Source organism: Schistocerca americana, chromosome X (assembly GCF_021461395.2).
Source record: "Schistocerca americana isolate TAMUIC-IGC-003095 chromosome X, iqSchAmer2.1, whole genome shotgun sequence".
NCBI classification, from domain to species: Eukaryota; Metazoa; Arthropoda; class Insecta; order Orthoptera; family Acrididae; genus Schistocerca; species Schistocerca americana.
In genome coordinates this window covers 444302912-444327736 of record NC_060130.1, presented here as the reverse complement: position 1 = coordinate 444327736, position 24825 = coordinate 444302912, and the positions used below count along the sequence as shown (strand labels likewise).

General features: G+C 38.3%; 1 protein-coding gene across 1 annotated transcript in view; it reads left to right on the top strand.

The window, feature by feature from the left end:
* Positions 1 to 9159: 9159 nt before the first annotated feature.
* Positions 9160 to 24825, top strand: part of LOC124556067 (serine-rich adhesin for platelets-like) — a 209365-nt gene continuing 193699 nt past the window's right edge. Inside the window, exon 1 of the mRNA XM_047130096.1 lies at positions 9160 to 9279. Coding sequence (XP_046986052.1) covers positions 9187 to 9279 — 93 coding nt within the window. The 5' untranslated portion in view covers positions 9160 to 9186. The remainder of the gene's footprint in view (positions 9280 to 24825) is intronic.

Sequence of the window (24825 nt, the reverse complement as noted above, 5' to 3'; positions counted from 1 at the left end):
ATGTATTCATTTAATATTTATTGGATATAGTAGTTCTTCAAACCTCCAATATATGATGGGCATTCAATAAGTGATGCAAAACATTTCTTCTCGGCCAGTTTCGGTTGAAAAAATGCGGAATTTGTGGTAGGACATCATGGAATATCCCCACTGCAGTCTCTTATAGTTTCATGAAGTTCCGGTAGATAGCGGCCTAGGCGCTATACGTAGCCTTCAAATGGCGTCTGTAACGGAGGTGCATTTCAAGCAGAGAGCAGTCATTGAGTTTCTTACGGTGGAAAACCAGAGCATCACAGATATTCACAAACGCTTGCGTAATGTCTACGGAGACATGGCAGTGAATAAAAACATGATGATTCGTTGGGCGAGGCATCTATCATCATCGCAACAACATCATGCAAACCTGTCTGATCTACTGTACGCCTGCTGGGCACACACAACTGTGACACCTGCAATGTGGGAGCGTGTAGACTCTCTTTCAAGGCGATCAACAAATCACAAACACCTTGCTGCTCAACTGGACGTCTCTGTTGTTGGTGTTGACGAACTTGTCCATCAGATAGGGTTCTTAAAATTTGTGCCCCCTGGGTTCCTCGCCACTTAACAGAAGACCACAAGGAGCTGTGATGGATCATCTGTGCTGAATTGCTTGTGCGTTATGAGGCTGACCACGAAAATTTTTTGACGAACACCGTGGGAGGACTCCAACGTCGACCACTAGAATGGTACCATGTAGGCATACAGTTGGAGTAAGGCCATCGAATTGAATGGAGATTATGTTGAAAAATATGGTTTTGTAGCCAAACAGTGAGTAATGATGTGGTGAGTTTTAATCCTGAATAAAGCCAATATGCTATCAGGAAAAAAATATGTTGCATTACTTATTCTGTGCTCCTCATACTAAAGCAACCCAAACACCATCAACATTATTGTCAACATTTAGGATTGTCATAAACTTTGGTACTAAAATCGGTACAAAGCCCACAGAAATCCAATGGTAAAATGAGGATGAGGAGGGACTTCAAACGCCTGGAGAAGCTAACATGTGAGTCACTTCTGAGCATAATACTTGTATAAATATATTTGGAAAGAATAAAGTCTAACATAAGGTACTTACATACTCAGTTTTTACACAGATTATTTTATGGATCAGTCATAATTCTTGGAGGATTTAACAACTTTTAGAAGGGCAGATTGTTAACCTGCATAATTATAAAACTTTGCACGGCTCATTTGAATGTTATAGGTATACTGGGAGATGCTCACAATTGTTGATATGTCCGAACGATTCCATTATTCAGTCTGTTGAGCTCCAATTAATGGAAAATTTCTCTCAATATCGGAATTATGTGCTACAACTGAAAGTATATATTGGCATATCAATAGTAACTCTGACTTCTGATAGCTGAACTCTATATTTCTGAAAAATTACAGATATTTGTTTCAGGCAGTTAATAATGACTTCAAGTATCCTCTGAAACTTGTAAAGCCTGAAAATTCTTAAAATGTACCTACTGGTAAAACATTTCTGACTCAGAAATCTGTTTCTTATCCTCCTCAATAAACCAATGCCCTTTTTATGCTGTCCTGTTCCACTAATTTAGTCAAAGATATCCACTAAAAAATGTCAAAACCTGATAGTTGATGATACCATTCTTTGTGATAAGTAATGGGAGTTTCATAGGAGACATGTCTAGAAAGTAAGTACAGTTTTGGAAAAGCCACAATTCATATTTACAGGAAATAACATACTTTAAATTATTTTTCTATATAGCTACCATCATTGTTCAGACATTTGTCACAGTGGGAAACCAACACTTCTATGTCTTCTTCATAGAAAGATGCCAATAGTGGAGACAGCCAAAGCTGACCACCATTCTTTGTGTCGTCATTGCTGCCAAAGCGCCCTCCTCCAAAATCGTGCTTCAAGTTCAAGAGAAAGTAGTAGTCAGACGGCTCAAGATGGGGGCTGTATGGTGGGTGATAGAAGTGTTTCCAACCAAAGTACTGAATAGTGCTTTAAGTGACACCAACAGAATGGGGGCATGTTTTGTAATGAAGTAATATGATGCCTTGACTGGGCATTCCACACCCTTTAGCTTGAATTGTGTACCAAAGTTTTCTCAGTGTTTCACAGCATCGTACCACAGTGACAGTTTCACCTCTGCGAAGTCTCAACAAACAGAATGCCTTGTCTGTCCTAGAACACAGTGAATATTATTTTTTGTTCTGACAATGTTGTTTTGAATTTTCGTTTTTTGGTGTATTATGAGTGCCTTCACTGCATTGAGTATTGTTTTGATTATGTAGTATTATTATAAACCCCAGTTTCATCACAAGTCACAATTCTGTTTAGGAATTTATCGGCCTTACCATTGTATCAGGTAAAAAATGACAGAGCACTGCAAAGTCACTTCATTTTGTGGACATCTGTAAGCATTGTTGCAATCCAGTGGGAACACAATTTGCAAAAATTTAAGTGATTTGTGACAATCTCATGCAAAACAGTTTTTGAAATGTGTGGAATACATCACAAAGCATTCTTATTGTGAACTGTCTGTTTTCACAAATTGTCTCATTCACTTTCTCAGCCAAATGATCACTGACGACAGAAGGCTGCCCAGTCCTTCATTCATCATGAACAATAGTTCTTCCATGATTGCACTGTCTCACACACTTTGTCGCCATTCCATCAGCCATTACATTTTCACCATAAATCTGTACGAGTTGACGATGAGTCTCATCTGTCTTAACATTCTTTGCATTCAAAAACCTTATAACACAACGCCCTTCAGAGTCTGCAGGCTCAGCGACTGTCTTAAACATTTTGAACACTCACACAACACAATCAGGCTGTAATGGCGTCAGTGCAAAGACAATGAGCCAGCCAGATAGGTGTGAATATGTGGAACTGTGTCACTAGTGCTGCGGTGTGCCGGCCGGGGTGGCCAGTGGTTCTAGGCGCTACAGTCTGGAACCGCGCAACCGCTACAGTCCCAGGTTTGAATCCTGCCTTGGGCATGGATGTGTGTGATGTCCTTAGGTTAGTTAGGTTTAAGTAGTTCTAAGTGCTAGGGGACTGATGACCTCAGAAGTTAAGTCCCATAGTGCTCAGAGCCATTTGAACCATTTTGTTGCGGTAGTGGTAGAACGAAACGGTATTTACTCTCGAAATATGCCTCATAAAACACTTTTACGTCACTTTGAAATTTTTCGATGGCTGTTTCAGTGCAGTGATATACTAGAGGAGTGATCTGGCTGTTTCAGTGCAGTGATATACTAGAGGAGTGATCTTCTACATTTTTCAAAAGTTTCTTACGTTTTTGTACTCAAATAACAACAGTCTTCTGCCTCTTTCAACGAAATCATTGATTCTCAGTAATGACCTTCACTCGAACCACAGATATGTTACTACTCTCAGTTTTCTTTATTTGGTTACCAAACAAACTTGACTGATAATGGATAAACCAAAAATAAGCTTCACTTAAAGAAACAGAAAAATTCTGCCAAGATGATTGATGGTTTTTCTTCCAACAAGAAAAGAGATTTCAGAGCTTCCCAGAGTTGTAAGATTCTCTCAACTGTAAGCAGAGAAGAGAGCCATCTAGTTTTAGAGTGTGACAAAACCTCTCTATAGCAGGTATCCACAAATTAACAAGTCAGCAAGTTCTGAGGTTTTGATTGAGTAGATGGAAAAGTAGTTAAAAAGTTTCACCACAATTAATTCGATAGCAACAGATAAAAGGCCTGTAGCAGTTGGAACAGTGTTATGTAGAATGTGTACTGGACAGCCAACTCCCAAGTATCGTTCTTAAGCAACTGACTATACTGTTTCGACATATACAGTTCAACCCCCCTCTCCCCCCCCCCCCCCCACCTCCCACACCCCACCACCAAAATTAGTGTTCCATTCGTCGCCGCAAAATGCTACACAATTTTTTAAAATTAATTTTACGATCTGTGAGCACTAAACTGCAAAAATTGGATATAGTTCCTGATGTTTCATTTTGTACAAAATCCAGCTTAATTATTGTAGTTTTGATCCCTTCACCTGCATCAAAACATTGAACAAATATAGAAAATAATTTCAATGCTTTGTCATTGCCATCATCAGTTGCTAGTCCAATAAAATGGAGTTCCTTTTCTTTTCTTTTTTTGAAGTTCGAATTGCAAATGGATACAGAATGAGGAGTAAGAATGTTTTTGATTACTACTGCAGCTTTTGTTCTGGTGACACTTTGCTTTTTAGAAATCACAGGATCAGGACAGAAACCTGAAACAATTTCGTCATGTAATCAAGTGGCTTAAATGAATGGTGATGTTTTACAAATCTATATGTTGTGGTAATTACAGCAGTAGAAATGAGCATTTCCTTTCCTGTATGCGGTTTTACACACAAAAAATAAGAATGCGAGTTTTGGACTGTACAAGGTGGTCCATTGATCGTGTCCAGGCCAAATATCTCACGAAATAAGCGTCAAACGAAAAAAGTACAAAGAACGAAACTTGTCTAGCTTGAAGGTTGGTTGGTTGGTTGTTTGGGGAAGGAGACCAGACAGCGTGGTCATCGGTCTCATCGGATTAGGGAAGGATGGGGAAGGAAGTCGGCCGTGCCCTTTCAGAGGAACCATCCCGGCATTTGCCTGGTGTGATTTAGGGAAATCGCGGAAAACCTAAATCAGGATGGCCGGACGCGGGATTGAACCGTCGTCCTCCCGAATGCGAGTCCAGTGTCTAACCACTGCGCCACCTCGCTCAGTAGCTTGAAGGGGGAAACCAGATGGCGTTATGGTTGTCCCGCTAGATGGCGCTGCCATACGTCAAGCGGATATCAACTGCGTTTTTTAAATGTAATTTTTATTACATATTCGTGTAGTACGTAAAGAAATATGAATGTTTAAGTTGGACCACTTTTTTCGCTTTGTGATAGATGGCGCTGTAATTGTCACAAACGTATAAGTATGTGGTATCTCGTAACATTCTGCCAGTGCGGACGGTATTTGCTTCGTGATGCATTACCTGTGTAAAAATGGACCGTTTACCAACTGCGGAAAAGGTCGATATCGTGTTGATGTATGGCTATTGTGATCAAAATGCCCAACAGGGGTGTGCTATGTGTACTGCTCGGTACCTTGGACGACATCATCCAATACTCACAAACTATGGCTTACAATTTTAGACGAATAGTTGGTAACAGGTAGGTTTATTAAATTAAAATACAGAACGTAGGTACGTTTGAACATTTTATTTCGGTTGTTCCAATGTGATACATGTACCTTTGTGAACTTACCATTTCTGAGAATGCATGCTGTTGCAGCGTGATTACCTGTAAATACCATATTAATGCAAAAAATGCTCAAAATGATGTCCATCAACCTCACTGCATTTGGCAATACGTGTAACGACATTCCTCTCAACAGCGAGTCGTTCGCCTTCCGTAATGTTCGCACATGCATTGACAATGCGCTGACGCATGTTGTCAGGCGTTGTCGGTGGATCACGATAGCAAATATCCTTCAACTTTCCCCACAGAAAGAAATCCGGAGACGTCAGATCCGGTAAACGTGCGGGCCATGGTATGGTGCTTCGACGACCAATCCACCTGTCATGAAATATGCTATTCAATACCGCTTCAACCGCACGTGAGCTATGTGCCGGACATCCATCATGTTGGAAGTACATCGCCATTCTGTCATGCAGTGAAACATCTTGTAGGAACATCGGTAGAACATTACGTAGGAAATCAGCATGCATTGTACCATTTAGATTGTCATCGATAAAATGGGGACCATAATGGCGCACCATACATTAACCCACCAAGGTTGCTGATGTTCCACTTGTCGCAGCCATCGTGGATTTTCCGTTGCCCAATAGTGCATATTATGCCGGTTTACGTTACCGCTGTTGGTGAATGACGCTTCGTCGCTAAATAGAACGCGTGCAAATAATCTGTCATCGTCTCGTAATTTCTCTTGTGCCCAGTGGCAGAACTGTACACGACGTTCAAAGTCGTCGCCATGCAATTCCTGGTGCATAGAAATATGGTACAGGTGTAATCGATGTTAATGTAGCATTCTTAACACCGACGTTGTTGAGATTCCCGATTCTGGCGCAATTTGTCTGCTACTGATGTGCGGATTAGCCGCGACAGCAGCTAAAACACCTACTTGGGCATCATCATTTGTTGCAGGTCGTGGTTGACGTTTCACATGTGGCTGAAAACTTCCTGTTTCCTTAAATAACGTAACTATCCGGCGAACGTTCCGGACACTTGGATGATGTCGTCCAAGGTACCGAGCAGTACACATAGCACACCCCTGTTGGGCATTTTGATCACAATAGCCATACATCAACACGATATCGACCTTTTCCGCAGTTGGTAAACGGTCCATTTTTACACAGGTAATGCATCACGAAGCAAATACCGTCCGCACTGGCAGAATGTTACGAGATACCACATACTTATACGTTTGTGACAATTACAGCGCCATCTATCACAAAGCGAAAAAAGTGGTCCAACTTAAACATTCATATTTCTTTACGTACTACACGAATATGTAATAGAAAAGGGGGTTCGTATTTTAAAAATAACGCAGTTGATATCCGTTTGACCTATGGCAGCGCCATCTAGTGGGCCAACCATAGCGCCATCTGGTTTCCCCCTTCAAGCTAGACGCGTTTCGTTCTTTGTAGATTTTTTCGTTTGATGCTTATTTCGTGAGATATTTGGCCCGGTCACTATCAATGGACCACCCGGTATACCTCTCCTTGAGTACTTCTTTTGTGATTTTGCGTATCAATACGATGACTTACGTCAGATTTTTCACCATGTTTACGAAAAGATTTTATGGAACGCTAGTTACTAAACAATATGAACAAGTGAATAATGCTTGTGATATTTAAGTCCCATAGTGCTCAGAGCAAACCAATGCTTGTGATACAGCGTTGCCTACTGAAATCAAGCAAACTAGACATAGCAGGAGAGCAAGCGGCTACTGGTTGCTTATATGGTGTATGTTAATATACATCAGTATATTGAACCAGTGGAATATAATTCTTCGCTTCTCTTAATTGAAAATGGGGGCATTTAGTGTCCCGAATGAGTCCTTTTGGGACACTGGTACAAAGAGAGAAAAATGGGGACTCTCCCGATTAATCAGGAAATAACCATATTTTCACTTGAGAATGCGATTTTACGAGGTGAAGGCCGTCCGCACACGGAGCGACTGGAGAGGGATGCAACGGGCAGGCGGTTTAAATCAGGGACTGGATGGCCACTGGCTGACAACGCTGTTCCATCCGCAGCACAACTCTGAAATGAGAAACTGTAGTTTTTGTGTGCGAGCGTGGAGGAGAGGGCCCATTTATTGTTTGTTATACCCGTGCATCTTTCAATTTTGCACTCATCTACAAACAAGTCAACAGCTTCTTCACCTTCAGTAGAAAAGACAGCTGCAGCATCAACAGAAGGAAAATCAACACCATTCCAGAAAGCACACAGAACAGCAGGTAGATGTAAAGTACTAGGCTATGTCCTTCTTACCTGAAGGATTTTTTAACCACAGACACGGGAAAGAAGAATCCACCAAGATAAGTAACACGCCAAACAAACTGTCCAATTTTCATCAAAACATAGGGGCACTTAGGAGTAAGCTAAATAACGAAAATGGTACCATTATACAATACGCACGGGTCCCAAGACGGTCCATATCTTGACAAGTTTGACAATATTATGGAACGTGTGACGGTACATATAGCAGACGACGAGATCGTCAAAACTTTCTTCCTGAGACACTCTGACGTGACGTAAATTGACGGTCCGTTGACGGCCTATGTGAATACCGGCTTTTGAAAAGCATTGTGGAATATTTTAACGTGATGTGGAACGGTGGCTAATGTGAACTGGCCTTAATTCTCACCTTCTGTAGAAGTGCTTTGGAACCATAAAAGCATCGGTAGTTGGAAATCTAATAGCTTAGTAATGGAAGTGAAGGAAAAAATAAAACCGTTCATCTAATGTTGTTAATGGAGAAACTCAGGTATTTGGCACAGTGAAGTAGAACATGGTTTTGCAAAAAGACAGCTTCACGGAAGGGAAAATACCATTTATATAGCTTTCACATTCCGACTTTCTCCACGTTTCAAGGAAAGAGGCATACGAGCAATGAGAACAGCAGTGGCAAAAACCCCGGCAGAAAATGGGTTTTCGTTCACTTTGCACTATTCTAATAAAACTGTGGCACAGGCAGAAGCAGCTTCCGAGGAGAAATGACATAAGTTATTCGATTAAGTTTGGGACAATCGCATATACCGTCGCAACTGTTTAGGATCTGAGTGATACTCTCCAAAATGCAGCGAATATCCAAAAGACGACGAAGCTCTTAACCATATTATTTTGGAATGTTTTGAATATGCTCCATGCGAAAATATACTTTGGTAAAACCATGCAAAAATCCGGATTCCTTCGCGAACAAATACTGAAACACACATCTTGAAATCAACCGTTCGCCGGCCGCGGTGGTCACTCGGTTCTAGGCGCTCAGTCCGGAACCGCGCGACTGCTACGGTCGCAGGTTCGAATCCTGCCTCGGGCATGCATGTGTGTGATGTCCTTAGGTTAGTTAGGTTTAAGTAGTTCTACGTTCTAGGGGACTGATGACCTAAGATGTTAAGTCCCATAGTGTTCAGAGCCATTTGAGCCAAATCAACCGTTCGACAGCACATTACCTGCAGTATATAAATCTCTATTTCACGTATCAAAAACTGACATTTGTAAACTTAACACACACACACGGCAATTGCAGGTCATGGCTGGTTGAGGCCATACATTTAGCTCAGTCTCAAAATGCACTAATAAATAAATAAAAACAGTATTGTTGGTTCCTACAGTCATTTAAACACTCGCAATTATGTTGTTATTTTAAATGCCAGTGATATAAAGATTTATATTATTTTCTTTGATTAGACTATAAAGAATTTTATACCTAATTTCCCTTGCAGACGATCGGATTTAGCCATTTCTGCGAGAGCAGTTGGGGTGAACTACGTTAACAATACGTTTCGATGAAAAATGTTTCTCTAAATTTGCTACACCAAAGATAGTTATACTTGTTTACTAGTGGTAAGGCCAGAAGGCTGTGAGGACTGGAGACATGGCGCTACTATGAGACGAAGTAAATTGGAAATATGGCGTCGTTTGGCAAGGGTATGTGGAATGCAGGATGTTTAGAAACGGCTTTTTCGTCCTGCAAAGGAAAACCAGTTCTTGCAGTGTATAAGGTAAATCTCTTAAGTACTACAGTTCGGTCATTGATACAAGGAGTTGACGGATTTTGTGCTACGTCTGATACAATGCTATCCGTAAATTGTAATACTTTCGCGTCCGCCATGTTAATTATTTGACGGATAGTTTTGTGGGATGTTTATAAGCAAGTGCAATGCTACATGACATGTAAACTCAATTGTTGTACACGGAAATATCGCCTATGCGTTGGGCTAACGATTGTAAATGTAATGTCAGTGGCATTGTGAAGGAGTGATATGGTACAGTACTCTGCGGTAGGCGTAACTTGGGTTTCAGAATTGTTTGTGTTTTGTGCAAATATTTTCGGTCTTGTCATCAGTAACGCGAATTCACCGGCATTATGAACGGATTGTGATGAGAATAGCGTGACCTTGAAGTGCTTCTAGCGTTGAATATCTCCGTAGATGCAACATGTAAATATGCAACCTGTGTGTAATCATCCAGGTGGTAAACCAACTGTCTGCCCAACTCTTGTGTTCAACTGTAAGTGATTTAATCACAAGCTTTTAAAAGTGGTGGTGGTGCTGGTGTGTTTGTGTGTGTGTGTGTGTGTGTGTGTGTGTGTGTGTGTGTATACGTGTGAATGTGGTCCGAATTTTAGAAAGCAGAGTTGATGATCTGCGAAACTTATGTTATGGGTCGCTAGCACAGTCATTGTTGTTCTTGTTAGTTGTGGCGTGTGAGGTGCGGGAGCGTGATTTAAACAGTGTTCAATATTTTTATAGTTTTGTTCCAAGTGTCAGTGTTTGGACTTATTCCTTTTCCTCCGTCTGTGTGTCCAGTTGTATGCAAATAATGGAATTGATTGTTTAGTCTCGGTTTTATCATTAGCGTTATTATTAGATAGCGAGTGTAGATTCCTATGTACCTATATTTCAACGAAAGTTCTAATTTTTGTTTGATAGGAAATAAGTTAATGTGCCGGTTAGTAAATGTAAGTTTTATTTATTTATTTATTTGTCCATAGGACAATAGGTAAGATATTTTCACTTCATATGTATTTGATGTATTATTGGTGTAATTAATAGATAACAATTGCAATATGATATTGTATTGCCGATTATTTCCAGAAAATCGAATCAGATTTTCAAATACCTTTATTAGACACGACGCAAATATATCATATGCTATCTGGAGAAAAATTTGGGTTGAAAAAGTAGAAGGTATTCCTTCGGTTTGTGTCATCAGTTTTGTTGTAGTTACTGCACACACACACACACACACACACACACACACACACACACACACACACACCTGTACTGTTGCAAGTTATGTGTAATTTAGGACAGATACCATTCTGATTCCTGTGTGCGATACAGGTCTGTCCATTTTCTGGTGTTTGGAGTTACAGTTTCAATGAAGATGATAATGCTTTATCCTCATCAGTCTGTGCCAAATGTAAATTCTGGTTTATAATGTCATTTGTGTGCAGTTCCCATAGATTTTTGTTGTCATAGTAGATTAAATGTTTCACCAATAATTTTTTTTCTACTGGGAGCGAGTAAGTGGTTTCAAGTGGGATATTGAATCTACAAACACTACAATGTTGATTGTACACTTTTCATGTTAATTGCATAATCATTAAAAAGTTTTGTTTTTGTAGTGTTGTCTGTCATTTGTCTATGTACACATTCTAGTATTTTCGTTCGTTAGTTCTGATTGATGTCACCATTACGTCCAGTGGTGCAGTAGTTGGTTTTCAGATAGTATAGAAATTCTTTTATTTTTCAGAGTGTAAATGAGAGACTATTTATTGCTATTGTAATTTGGTGTTTCATACATTACAGATGGATGATAATGAGTTTTGGTTGGGAGGTTTTAGATGCTGTTAGTGCCTGTATGAAATTCCATAAATTGAAGTGAGGGTTTGTTCACCAGTATCATTGACCTAAGTGCTCAGCTTTGTAGTTGTTTTCAGAACTTATGTTACCATTTCCAGTCACCTCAACCCTTTTATCTTTCCTCTTAGTCTCTACTGATGTTGTTAAGCCACATGAAGTGTGAATTAGGTTCATACTTTCTTCTCAATAGCATTTTGAAAGCAATAGGTATACTGTCAGTACACTTGATTTTCAGTCTTTGGTGTTCCAGAGATTTCACAAGCTTGTTTGTTAATTACAGTATTGAAAACAATTGAGAAGACAGGTAGACAGCACTTGCATTAAAGTATTTCCCTACCGGAGAGACAATTCCAAAGTAACACATCTGTATTTTCCATTATTCTGTTTGTCGCACAAAATCATTTGTGTGTAGGATAACTCCATGAGTGACTGAACAAAAGCCAGTGAATTATTTTGCACTTTAAGCATTGCAATGTTAATGTAAAATGACTTGGCCGGCCGGTGTGGCCGAGCTGTTCTAGGCGCTACAGTCTGGAACCGCGTGACCGCTACGGTCGCAGGTTCGAATCCTGCCTCGGGCATGGATTTGTGTGATGTCCTTAGGTTAGTTAGGTTTAAGTAGTTCTAAGTTCTGGGGGACTGATGACCTCAGATGTTAAGTCCCATAGTGCTCAGAGCCATTTGAGCCATTTTTAAAATGACTTGTTCCACATTGTTGTGATTTAGCATTTTACATTTCATTCATATACTGAGACTGGGCAACAAAATGACATAATTCAGTCATGCATATTGTTCTCATTTATAATACAATAATAATTCAGCTCACCCATTTCGTATAAAAATTCACAAAACTTTTGTTGCAGAGAGGAATAAATGCTCAACAAAATGGTATAGAAGATTAATGCATTAAACAAGTATTTTACTAATGAAATTAAAAAAAAAAAAAGAAGAAATCCCCAGTAAGGGAATGACACTTTATTGTAATGGAGTGACACATTGCCGATTCGGTGGGGAAAATGGTACTTACCTCTTTTGATCTACAGTAGATGCAGCCAATTTCTCTGCAGATTGGGCTATTCCCACCCAATATTTATCTTCCATTGAGGAATTTGTAAATATCTTTCCATTTGCTGCATTCTTTCCAAGGAATGAAATTCCATAACTATCCTCAATGTAAATCACCTGCCCAAAAAAGGCTTTTACTCTTTTAATCCAGTGTACACAACCAGCTTTCCATAAAATTTCATTGGTATTGAAATTATTTTTTAGGTTTTTTTTTCAGTAATGGAATGACAGAAGATAACAATTAAAAAAAAATCAGCCTGGGAATCTAACTGAGAAAATAAAAGCTGTTGAAATGGACTGGCTTAAGTCATTTGTATAGTTTTGCAGAGATGTTTTATTTATACATGCCTTTACAATATTTTGTTTCATTGCTTTAAAAAATTAGTTTTCAAGGGTACCTAGAAACTGAAATATTAATCAAGTTATAAAACTATTTACTGAGTTCCAGCACTTAACATTTGAAATTGAGCTTCAAATAAGAAAAAAATTGTTTCAACTATTAGAACTAGTTGTCAGATTTGTAATAAGAAAATATTTTGTTCTTACATTTTATGTTCCCTTTCTCAGGAATGGCCGTGTAGTTATTGAAGGATCAGAAACATGACAGACTATATCCTTAAGTTTTTGTTCCACAACATAATCACTTGCATAAATTTGCATCTATCAACTTTACTCGTCATGCCTTGCTACTGGATGAAATAATACTTAATTTTGCTCACTGACTTCGTAGAGTGGTAGCTATGATGTAGATGATATTCCATTCCTTGTGTCCTTGTGTGCGTGTGTTCATACGTATGTATCTGTACTTGTACATTCTTGGAGGGGTGCGGGATTAATGTTCATGTTTGTGGTGTATCAGGCATGGTTCACAAAAACAGTGGGTCGACAGAAGCGTCCGATCCAACGCGTCGGCTTTGACCCGTGACGTAAGGGTGTTGTCGTGTGTGACGTCATGACGGCGCGGAGTTTGGTTTGAGTGTGGCTGTCTCCAGTTCTGTTTTATCTTATTTTATTTACTTTTCTGATCTGTTCGTTCTATCTCGTGAGATTTTTTTTAAATTTAAAAACACTTATTACTTATTTTAATTATCTGTTTCCTCGAATTTCTGTTTTAGTTTATTATATTTATCTTTATGATCTGTTCGTTCTATCCCGTGACTTTTTTTTTAAGACAAAAAAACAGCTACTGAGGCATCTTTATCTTCTATGGGTTGCAGGGGCTACGACCCCTGGGGAGGTGGGTGGGTATTCATGCATGGCTGTCTTCACTTACACGTTGTAGCTATGCAAGGCGTCTAAATTTGTTTATATTTAGTTTGCCCCCCACCCAAAACACCCCATTTCCCGCGCTTGTCCCGTTAGTGTCATTAGGCTTCTTGTGGAAAGTGTGTTTTTTTGTTTTTGTTTCCGCCATATTTGTGACGTCATGGGTCAAAGCAGACGGGTGGGATTGGACGCTTCCGTATTTCCAAAACAGTTTATTTGCTTGCAAGTAAATGTATTTACTGGTTCAGAATTTTGTTTATGATGATGATCGTAGATTATAACAGCCTCTTTGCATTGTATTACTATTGCGTTAGTATGATACATCAAGAGACTGACTGTATATTAAAATGGGTTTGGGTGATGGTTCTCATTGGGCTCTGTTATGTGATAACAATTTTAAACATTTCCCATTCACAAGCATAAAAACTGAGAAATGAACCATTCTCATAATTTATAAGATACAAAGCCATTGTTCTTATCACAATGCTTATTATTTGAAGAATATTACTTGAAAATATGCACGTTATGTTTTTCAAAAGAGCCCATTTCATTGCACCTTAGAAGTTTTTATTAATAAAAGTGTAGTGGTTTATGTTAGCCTGATCACAGTGAGATCATTGCAGTTGTTTATGCATCACTATTAGACACAAATTCAAACACTTGATTGCATTACTTAACATTGCAGTTTTCTTTCTTGTTTTATTCATACTCATTTTAGTGAGTTTTTTCTGCTATTATGAATCCATCTAGAATGACGTCTACACTATTCTGCTGCTTTGTAACTCACTTTCTAAAGTCAGTAACTAATCATATATAATTTGTTTTGTAGATAAATATGTAGCTGTTCTTCTCAAAATACTCGAGGTTTTTGAGACAGGTATGTCTGTTAATCCCTTGAGTCCCAACAATAGTTTCAGGAAATTAATTTTAAAAGTTTTCAGAAAATTAGCATTTATCGTCATAGTGAACGATGAATACAAGAATAATTAGCAGAAAGTAAACAGTCAATTATTTTAATGGGTTTGTTTAACTTTGGAATATAATTTCAAAATTTTTCATGAAATTAACCTTCATTATCACAGTAAGTAATGAATACATGAAGAAATTGGCAAAAAGTAAACTTTCAGTTGTGATAAAGTTGTAGTTTCCTTTTAGAACCACTGGGGCATACAGCTTTCAACCACCTATCACCTCATGAGATGTATATGAAAGCAGTTTCGCATATTTCTTAGACACAATTCCGCACCTTGACACTTCCATGAACTTGTAATGCCCATAACAAATTGTAGTCCTAAGTAATAAGCAAAAGTGGGCCTAAAATTTAATACATTTGTATCAAAAGTACATACTTCTACAAGTGATTTCATTTCAAAATCACTCATAACAGCAGCAGTACAAACTCGTAAAAATTATGTTACAGTACTGTTAGATATACTTAATTTCACTGTCAGTGATTTCCTCAATATGACCACTATAAAAAGACCCACATGTCACAGTCTCCATGCTGACTGTTGCTTTGAATGTTGTTTAAGTGGCTGTTACAATGCACTACATTTGTAGAAGTAGCTCAGTGTATCATTGGGTGTCTTTGTCTTGCAATAGTGTGAGTGGTTTCATGTGAAAGGCACTGGTATTTAAAAAACAATAATAATAAAATGGTGGTTTCAGGCAGAAATCACCGGTACTCACAGGGTTAACAAGCGGCCGTGCGAATCATGGTCCAGTGAGGAAATATCTTCAGAGCTATGATGCTTTATTTTGTTATATATGTTTAATGATACCTTATGATACTACATGTCATTACAGTATTATACAAATGGTGTTGGGAACACAAACACGCATCTAAACAAAATGTGGAGGTGTTAGAAAAAAATTGCTGAAAATGTGTAAGCTATGAATATTTTAAATATCCGTAATTTGGATTGTCATTGGACAAAGTGTCAAAGCAAAGTTACGTATATATAGTATATATGTTGGCTGTTAAAGATAAGTACTTCATTTCGTTGCTACATTTTCTTTGATCTTGACACTATAAACAAACATTTGTCACCTTGGATAGCTAGAAAAAGATAACTATGTGGTTTATTGGCCTGGCATCATATACACTAGCAAAAAAGTAGTAGTTTGTTTTTCAGAAAAAGAGTTATGTGTAGAAAGAAATTGTTTAGTAATGTTAATTCAGAAGTTACATATTGTAATAAATTGTGGGATTTGTGGTCTAAAGGCTGTAATTAATTTTTCCAAAGATGATGAACAGACTGCTTATGGGTGTAGTACTTGTTTTTGGTATGTAAATGTTTAGCACCAAAAACAGTTCAATTATGAGCAGTATTTCAAATGTTGGAATTTGTTTGCATCTAAACAGCTAATATTTCTGATTATATTAGTGTCTCAGTTATAATTAATGGAAATACTATAGTGAGTAAAGTTTTCTTTGTACTGTGGAGTTGACTGTGCAGTGTATAAATCTCTCTTACCCTGCCCCTCCAGCCCCAGTTTGAGAGACCAAAGCAAATTAATTTTATGGTTGCTGCTGTAAACATTAGAGATTGCATTAAACATGTGCAATAATGTAGTCTTTTCTTAAAGGACAACTGGGTTGTTCCAGTCGAGAGGTAGTTGATGGTTCATTGCACAATTTTACTTATCAAAGCTGAATATCCATATGTTCTTGTTGTTGATGAGAGATGAAAAGCTTGCAAAGATTTCAAACTTAACACAAATACAAGCAGTGGAGATTGAAATGGGAAACAGTTCGGCTTTGTATTGGCAGCTAAATCCCACAGCAGTTAATTGTGTTGCTGTGTCTGGAACAGGTTGATAAGTATTTTTTCAGCGCCACCAGCCACCACCACCATTATTGTTGTTATTTTAGTACCTCAAACAAGAGTATATCCAGCAAGGAGCACAGGAGGTCAATACCACAGAGGTGCCTGTTGTATTGATTGTTTGGCATAATAACCACAGTACTTTTATTATCAAAGAACTGGTTCTACACACTATTTCAAATAAAATAAGAGACTGTTGAATGTAACAAATACTAGTGGATTTGTGATGGCACCCTCTAAACACTCTTTGTAACGTGTCTCCATAATGTCATTCCCCCCCCCCCCCCCCCCCCCCTCCCCCGCCTGTAAATTACTTGTAGCAATTGGCATTTATGTTGAACCCTTTTTCCTGAATGAGATGCCATCATTAATCTCATAAAAATGTGATTTCTCTAGTGGAATGTTGTTAATACACAAACCATGAAGAAGGGAAAGAAGTCCCAACTGATAAATATTCTATTGTTTTAAAAAACTGTGGTACGTTTGATGAGACTAATTGGGTGGAAAGCCATTTTGAAGTCCAAACTGTGACAGGCAGAGTCCTCATAAGTGTATGTGTTAGATAAAAATTTGTAGGTCATGTTACTTTCTCAAGAATTCTTTAAAGCTAAATGAGTACAGTGTGGAATTTCCATTCTTAAAGATAAATGTAAAATGATGTTTTTAGTGTATCATGTGATTTGATTTAGCTCGAGTTAATGTTATTTAATATACACAAATAACATTATAGACTTATTAAAGCAGTGCTTATTATAAAAAGTACTTCTAGCGTTATCACTTAATCTTTTTATTGTGTGTATCCATACCCATTCTCTTCTCACCGGCTGTTACCTTTTCTTGTTTTTGTGCCGATTTTGCATTTGAGTATGCTGGTAGTTTCTGAACTTGCTGTAAATATGGAAGTCTCATTTTTTCCCTCTGTGTACCATACTGAGGTGCATGTCTTCAGATGTGTTATGTACTGTAATATGGTTTGCCATGTTCCAGTAAATGTCATTACATTACAAAAAGTTTGAAAGTATTTACCTCTACCTGATGCTGCTTGCATTCCAGTTTTCACAGTACTTTTGCATTACTTTTGTTACTGTGGACCAGTTGTCTCTGCTGTTTTCTTCTCCCTCCTAAAACATAATTCCTCACCCTCCTCTTATTCATTCATCATGTTCTCTTTTGCCTTAGTTATTAAGTTACTTGTTTTATTGGAAATTTGGTAAGTGATGTAAGCTCTATAATCAAAGATGGTACAGAGTGAAGAAAATACTATAAGCAGATACGCATAAGGTATGAAATAGCAGTTAAGGGAGTTTTGCATACATTGGATTTTAACTGTGGAGTGGGGTATGGTATTCAGAGTATTGGAAACAAACGTATGTGAAAGCTAGGAATTGGAAACATGTGGTTTACATACCTTATGAAAATAAATAATCTGATGAAGTGACATGGGTTTCAATAATATTTGTTGCCAATAAAAAAGTTCAAATTCCATCCAACCTTCAAGAAAATTCTTTTTTTTTTTTTTTATTGTTGTGTTAGAGCATACATTTAGGGAGTCAGAGCCCCATCTTCAGTTGCTTAACATCCTTATTTTGTTTTTGTTTTGTAGACAGCAGTGTTCATTAGTCTCTTTGCTAGTTTACAAAATGCACCAGATTTTTTGCATGTTAGAGGTTTCCTGACACACATCAACACTTTAAATACCTGTGATAATTGAATCTGTGAGTAAACCATGTTAGCCAGCATTGTGAGCATCACATCTTAGAAATATCAAAATAAGATCGCATCAGTTCTAGAGTCTCTAAATGGTACACAAATGGACCACATCCAAGAAAAGGCAAAAGATCCTGTTGAAATTATTCATGTTGTCCAGATCGCTCCCTGTCTTCTGGCAGTTTCCTATAAAGAAAAATACTTTTACTTGTTGTTGTTGTAATGCTTGTCCCCCATAATTATTTTACAACAAAGCAAACCTGTTACCTGTCCTTAGCAGGAACTCTCTTGTCACATAACCAGGCACATCCACGTTCCAGTTCAAGGTAGCATGAATTGTTACCTCTCAATGTGAGCGCTAATGGTAGCCATGAAAAAATACCTTCATCAGAACCTGTGGGCGTTTCCTGTTAAAGTCATCAATCTTACCGCAAGTGAGAGTGAGAAATGTGAGAAAGAGGTCACAGAAGGTGCAAGCAATTGTTGATAAAGTTAAGTCAGTCGTATGCAAATTATGGAAGGAGCAACACACAGTGCCAAATAATTCAGATATCTGTCCCAAATCGGAATAAGTGAATGCACACTATAAACATTTCATTGATGACATAGCTAAATCTGTTATTAGACAGCAATTTCTGCAATTTTATGAACAGTAAAAGGGAATACCACTTTTGCAAAGACTTAAGTGTTTGTTGCACAGAACTAGACCACCAGACTAGTGATGAAACTGAGAAAGAATTTAGTTTGTGGGCTCTGATCTTAAAATGTACCACAGTCAATAAATCATTTGTGAGAGAACATACTTGTAAAAATAATGTACTACGTTAGAATTTTTATGAAAAAATGAACCTTCAGAATTAAAACAGCCAGTTGTTTTTATAAATGAACAGTGAATTTGTACACACTGAATAAATGTTGCGAAGTGACTGTTCACGAAGGTTGTTGTCTGACAACAGTGATAAGCAATGCTTTATTGTTGTGACTGCAGAGTTTTGTTTAGTATTCATTTCTACTCTGTGACTACAACAAGTGAACTTCAGACTGTCATGTAGAAATCAGCAGAAAAAAATAAAAAAGTATGTGGAGAGAAGAAAAGCCTTACTTTGATCATTAATTATATTCCAGTGACAAAATTTTGCAAGACTGTGGTTTCCTTCCTACCACCATCATAGCATGTATACTTGAATCCTACAAAACTATTTTGAAGTCTATAAAAAATACGATACATAGATGTAATATGCTAATCACCTTGTTATTTAACCAGAAAAATAATGGCTAATGCTTTTGCTATTGATAAATAAACACTGTGTGTCACCTAGTCTGGTGAAAGCCTTTAGACATTATTTAAGTGCTTTTATATTCAAGAAGCTTTCCAGTTGAGATCACAAGGCTGAGTGGACTCCTACCAGACCTTTGCGCCAGACAGCATTACTAGCCACAAACGCCTGCCACTAGACCACATAGCCAGTTTGATTTTGTGGCTGTGGCATTAACCTTTCCTATTGTGATAGTAGAAGGCTAGAAACACAGTGTATAATGCCAAAAAAGTGTGTGATTATTACTGGATGGTAGATACTTTGATGGATGAGGAAAGTAAAATATAATAAAATCAGTTAACATAGATTCAAACAAAGAGCTGACATTATCATCCATGACTGAAACAGCATGTAGGGGAACAGTAGACATGGCTGTGTAAAATAGTGACATAACCTGGGAAGGTAGTTCTTCAGATACTGCCAGTGAAATGTCATAAGCAGCAGAGTCGAGACATACTGTATGTGCTGTTCCTGTTCTTATTCTATTAGGGGCTGCCAAGTGAAAATGAGACAGATGGAAAAAAGTGAGTGAACTGATTATTATTTCAAAATTAATCACTGTAACTGTTAACACACAGTTTGTGCAGTGCAGTTGAAACAGGCACACCAGCTCTGGGAAAGTTATGACCTTTAACTTTGACTGCAAGGGGTCGTATCTTATTAAATTTCTGGAGCATGCTTCACAGTTAATGCACAGCAGTATGTGGACAGTTTGCAAAACTTGGAAGCTCGCCATCAAGTCCAAATGTCAAGAAATTTTGACGGATGACATCATTCCGTTGCAGGATAATGTCTGCGCACATGTTACCAAAGTTGTTCAGAGTATGCTGCAGTAGTTCATCGGGAAGCCATTACACATCCTCTATACAATCTTGATCTCTCATCATGTGATCCCCATATTTGTACAGCCCTGAAGAAAGATATTTGTGGCAATCACTTTGCTTCAGGTGAAGAAGTGCACATCTGGTTGAAATTGTTGGTCTTGTAGGCAACTGCAAACATTTTTCCATGAAGGCGTAGACCATCTTGTTTCTCAGTGGGATAAATGTATTAACCGTTATGGTGATTACTTTTGAAATAGTAAGCAGTTTACTTACTTTTTCCAGATGTCTCATTTTCATTTGTTTGCCCCTGATAAGTGGGCATTTTATTTAGTGGTATGAACAGACGTGCAGTGTGTGACAGACAGCACTCTACTTGCAAGAGTACCTCTCCTCCCTCATTCTTGGGTGTAAATGGTGCTGCCACCATGGCCAAGTAATCAGTATGCTTTGCCATTCTCTTTGCTGTTCTGCGTTATTGTCCCAGAGTTTATCCAGCAAATAAATATTCTGTGTATCATAATTGAACACACAATACCATGTAACTCACTTTTCTGGATTGTGGTCAACTGGCATATTTGACTCTGGGTATGTGCTGTTTTCATTTGAATGATGGATTGTCAGTTCTTTATAATGAAAATGAAGCTGAAAATCAGTGGGCAAAAAGAACTGTAAATCCCACATAACTGCAAAGGAATGAACTTATGCATAAGCATATTATTGGAAACTCCTTGAGGCTGTTTATGGATGATGCTGTTGCCTAAATCCAGGAAGACTTACGGAAGTCAATGATTGTTGCATTAACTGGCAGCTGTCGATCACTCTGAAAGTATTACCTCAACCCTCATATGCTACTTTCAAGTGAGCAACTACTTTTATTCTCAATGAAAAGATTGACTTGTGAAATGTCTGTAACTCCATAATCTTAATTCTTGACTTAAAAACTGCTTTCCTACATGGAGAGATATTTAACAAGCAATGTTAGTTGGCTGCAGCTGCATCCAACTTCACATTTACATGGCAGATTGACACAGTTTTGCAGCAGTTTCTTCACTGACACTATGATGACCACTTGTACACTCTGCGAAATTTTTTGGGATAGTTGAGATTTTATTGTGCTCAGCCCTAATGTGAAGAATAATATGATGTTCCCTGATTATTTTTATTGGGCTTATGTGATAGAAGCAACTTACGGAATTCTTCAGGGACAATATTCATGAGTTTTGGCTGTATTTTAAAAACCACAGTTATTGGAGGAAGGCATGCCAAGAAGTCTTGTAGAATGTGTATGGCACAAGTACTGTTACCGTATAAACCATTCATAACAGTTGAGCCCAGTGAACATGCTAGTTCAGCAGCAAGGTGCTGCAAATAGGAAACAATTGAGTTAACATTTTGCCAGATGCAAGTGTGATTATTCTGGATCTTCTGAAGACAACGCATATAAAGATGGTTAGACTACATCTTTATGTCACTTGTTGTATACCTCAATTAGAATGTGGTATTTTAATTAAATACATTTTATATTTTGCTGTAGGTGCAGCCCTTGTGTTTGAGTTGGAATGAATGAATATAGTGTGTATGTTTACCATCTTCAGTTGAAAGCTAAGTTTTCAGGCAATCTATGAGTACTTTCTTAGAAAAAGGGGGGGGGGGGAGGTTGTAGATACATTCTTTCAGCTTTCCATCAGTGCTTTTGCTTTGAATCCAATAATTTTACCGACTATAGAGCAGTTGTAGAGGTATTATGAAAGGGAACTGTTCATGTATTTTAATACAGATAGCATGTTCATTAATTTATATCTTTGTGTGGCTTTACTACACACATGCTGACAAAAATATAGGCTTTTATGGCAGGGAGGTTAATTATGCATAGCTGCTACTAGACGACAGCACATGACATTATACAAGGGCTGTGCAAAAAGTGTCTGACCTTATTTTTTATTGTTGAAACCAGCAGTGGCGTCAAACCTCATGCACCATCTATGTTTGTAGACATACGTAGTGCGTGTGCCTGATTTTTCTTCCCATGACTAAGGAAGCAACCAGTCCCTGGCTAGCTGTTGACAAGTGAATGTGTGTAAGTGGTAGTTGTGGGATTTTGTGTTGTGGGCAAAATGACAGAAAAAGTGGAACAACATTATTGACTTAAATTTTGTTTTAAGCTTGGTGATTTTCAAGTTGAAACAATGCGCAAGATTTGAGTAGTGTGTGGCAATGAAGGAATGGGTACCACACAGATAAATGAGTGTTAAAAGTATTTCAAAGATCGCTGCTCATCAGTGAAGACTGAAACATATTCACGTGGGCCATCAACATCCGCAAATGAGATTGTTATTGATCACATAAGGACCCTGGTGGTGCAGTGTGGATGAATCACTTGCTGATGATATTAAAATTTGTATGGGATTCATTCATTCCATTTTAACAGAACATTCGGACTTCTGGAGGATCTTGTCAAAATGTATACCAAAGTTTATGACAACACAGCAGAAGCAACTTCATTTGAAGATTGCACAGGACATGCTGGATACAGGGAACAGTGATCCCAACTTCCTTAATACAGTGATTGCTGGTGGTGAGTCCTTGATTTACGTGTATGACCCAGAAACAAAATTTCAGTCGTTGCAATGGGAGCATCTATCATCCTCGAGACACACAAGGTGAGGCAGGTCTGCAGCAATGTGAAAGTCGTGCTGACCATCTTTTTTGACTCCCGTGGCATTGTCTGTCACATGTACACCCCAGAAGGTACTAATGTCAATAAGGAGTACTACCAAGAGGTTCTGCGACGCCTTAGTGAAGCAGGGAGATGCAAACAGCCAGACTTGGGGCAGCGGGCAGGTGGCACCCGATCATCATTCTCAATTAATTCATAGTTGTTTAGCCAAACACAAGATGGCTGTAGTTTGTTGGCCTCCCTATTCTGCTGACATAGCTCTGAATTACATCTGGCTGTTCCCCTAAATTAAAAAGACTCTGAAAGGCACTATATTTCAGAACAGGGAAGCTATTATGCTGAATTCAAAGGAGTAGCTGTGCACTGTACGAAAAGAGGCTGTGCAGCGATTCTTCCAGCAGGGGCAGCAGCGTTGTGAGAGGTGTGTAGAAGCTAAAGGGGACTGTACTGTGAAGGTGGTAGGAGTCAAACAGTTCTATCTGAATAAAGATTGATTTTATAAATAAAAGTCTGATACTTAGTGAACAGCCCTCATATAGGTGTATGCATTAAAATCTGTGTACACCCACATCTGTGCTTGACTATTCAACATGGGTGTTGACATGAATCTGAATTGGCAGGCATGGCCAGCTTTAAACAGTAGCACCTGTACACATTATAAAGAATTTTATGTGCTTTAGAAGCAAAGTGGTCTTCATAGAGAGACAGGGAGAATCTAATCAGTTGCACTGTTGCATCCCTAAATAATTGTTCAGTCTTCTCAGATGTAATTACGAGACAGTATCCAAAAGTTCTCAAAATACACTAATTATTATGTCTTGCCTACACTTTCTTTTGCATTGTCACCTTCTAAGTAGTTTCCTTTGGACTTAATACACTGTGACTTTTGAGAAATACATCTTATGTAAGCCCTCGTTTGTTGGGATTTTAGTACCCTTTGTGATTGCACATGAATCTCCTTCATTTGTATCGAATCTTGGCTCCACTTATTCTGTTTCTACTTTTGGCATTTCTGGCATATACAAGGTGAGACATATTAAACTTTCTGCTTTCAAAAGGTACTAATAAAAACAAAGCGAGATACTATATATAATTGTTTTATTTTTGAGTGGATATAGAATGCAGTTTCAATTTACTTGGTTTTGAAAATGATATCTTGTAAATGCCCACCACCATTGTCCACACGACTGAGCCTATCATGGAAGTTGTCCATGACTCTGCGAGTCATATTCCAGGGAATAGCATTGATTTCTTTGTTGATGGCAGCCATCAGGTCATCGAAAGTTCAGGTACGATGTGCGTACATCTTATCCATGAGCTATCTCCAGAGAAAATAGAAAAAAAGTATCGCATGGGGTTAAATCAGATGATGTAGGAGCTACTCTGTGTCACCTTGCTAAGAGAGAAGGTGGCTTGGAAACATTAGAATTTCTATTGAACAACATGATGTATGGGATGTAGCACCATCTTGTTGGAACCAGAATTTATCCTTGTCATGACTGTGCAGTAATGCATACAATTCCGGTTGCAGAAAGTTTTCAAGCATTTAACAATACCCAGAAGAAGTTGCTGTTCTGGGTTAACCATTTTGTTTGAAGAAGTAGGGACCTTGATACCAAAATCTGAAGCAGTGCATCACACTGTCACTTCAGGGCTGTGGAGTGATTGTTCATGAAAGTTCTGGATGTTATTGTCAGCCCAATATCAGAAATTTTGTTTATAAATAGTTCTACCCAGTTGAAAACGGTCCTCGTCACTACAGATCAAAACACAAGTATGAGGAATAATCTGCAGAAAGTTGCCACTAAAATTTGTTTATTTTCCCGATTCTCTTTCACTTAACTCTTGCATTATCTGCATCTTGTTTGGGCACAATTTAAGGTTTCTTTGTAGGATTCTTTGAACACGACTGGCAGATAATCTGATTGAAGCAACTTGCTTACGAACAGGATGCTTGGGGGATTGTTGAATGGAAGCCCATAGTCAATACACGTTTC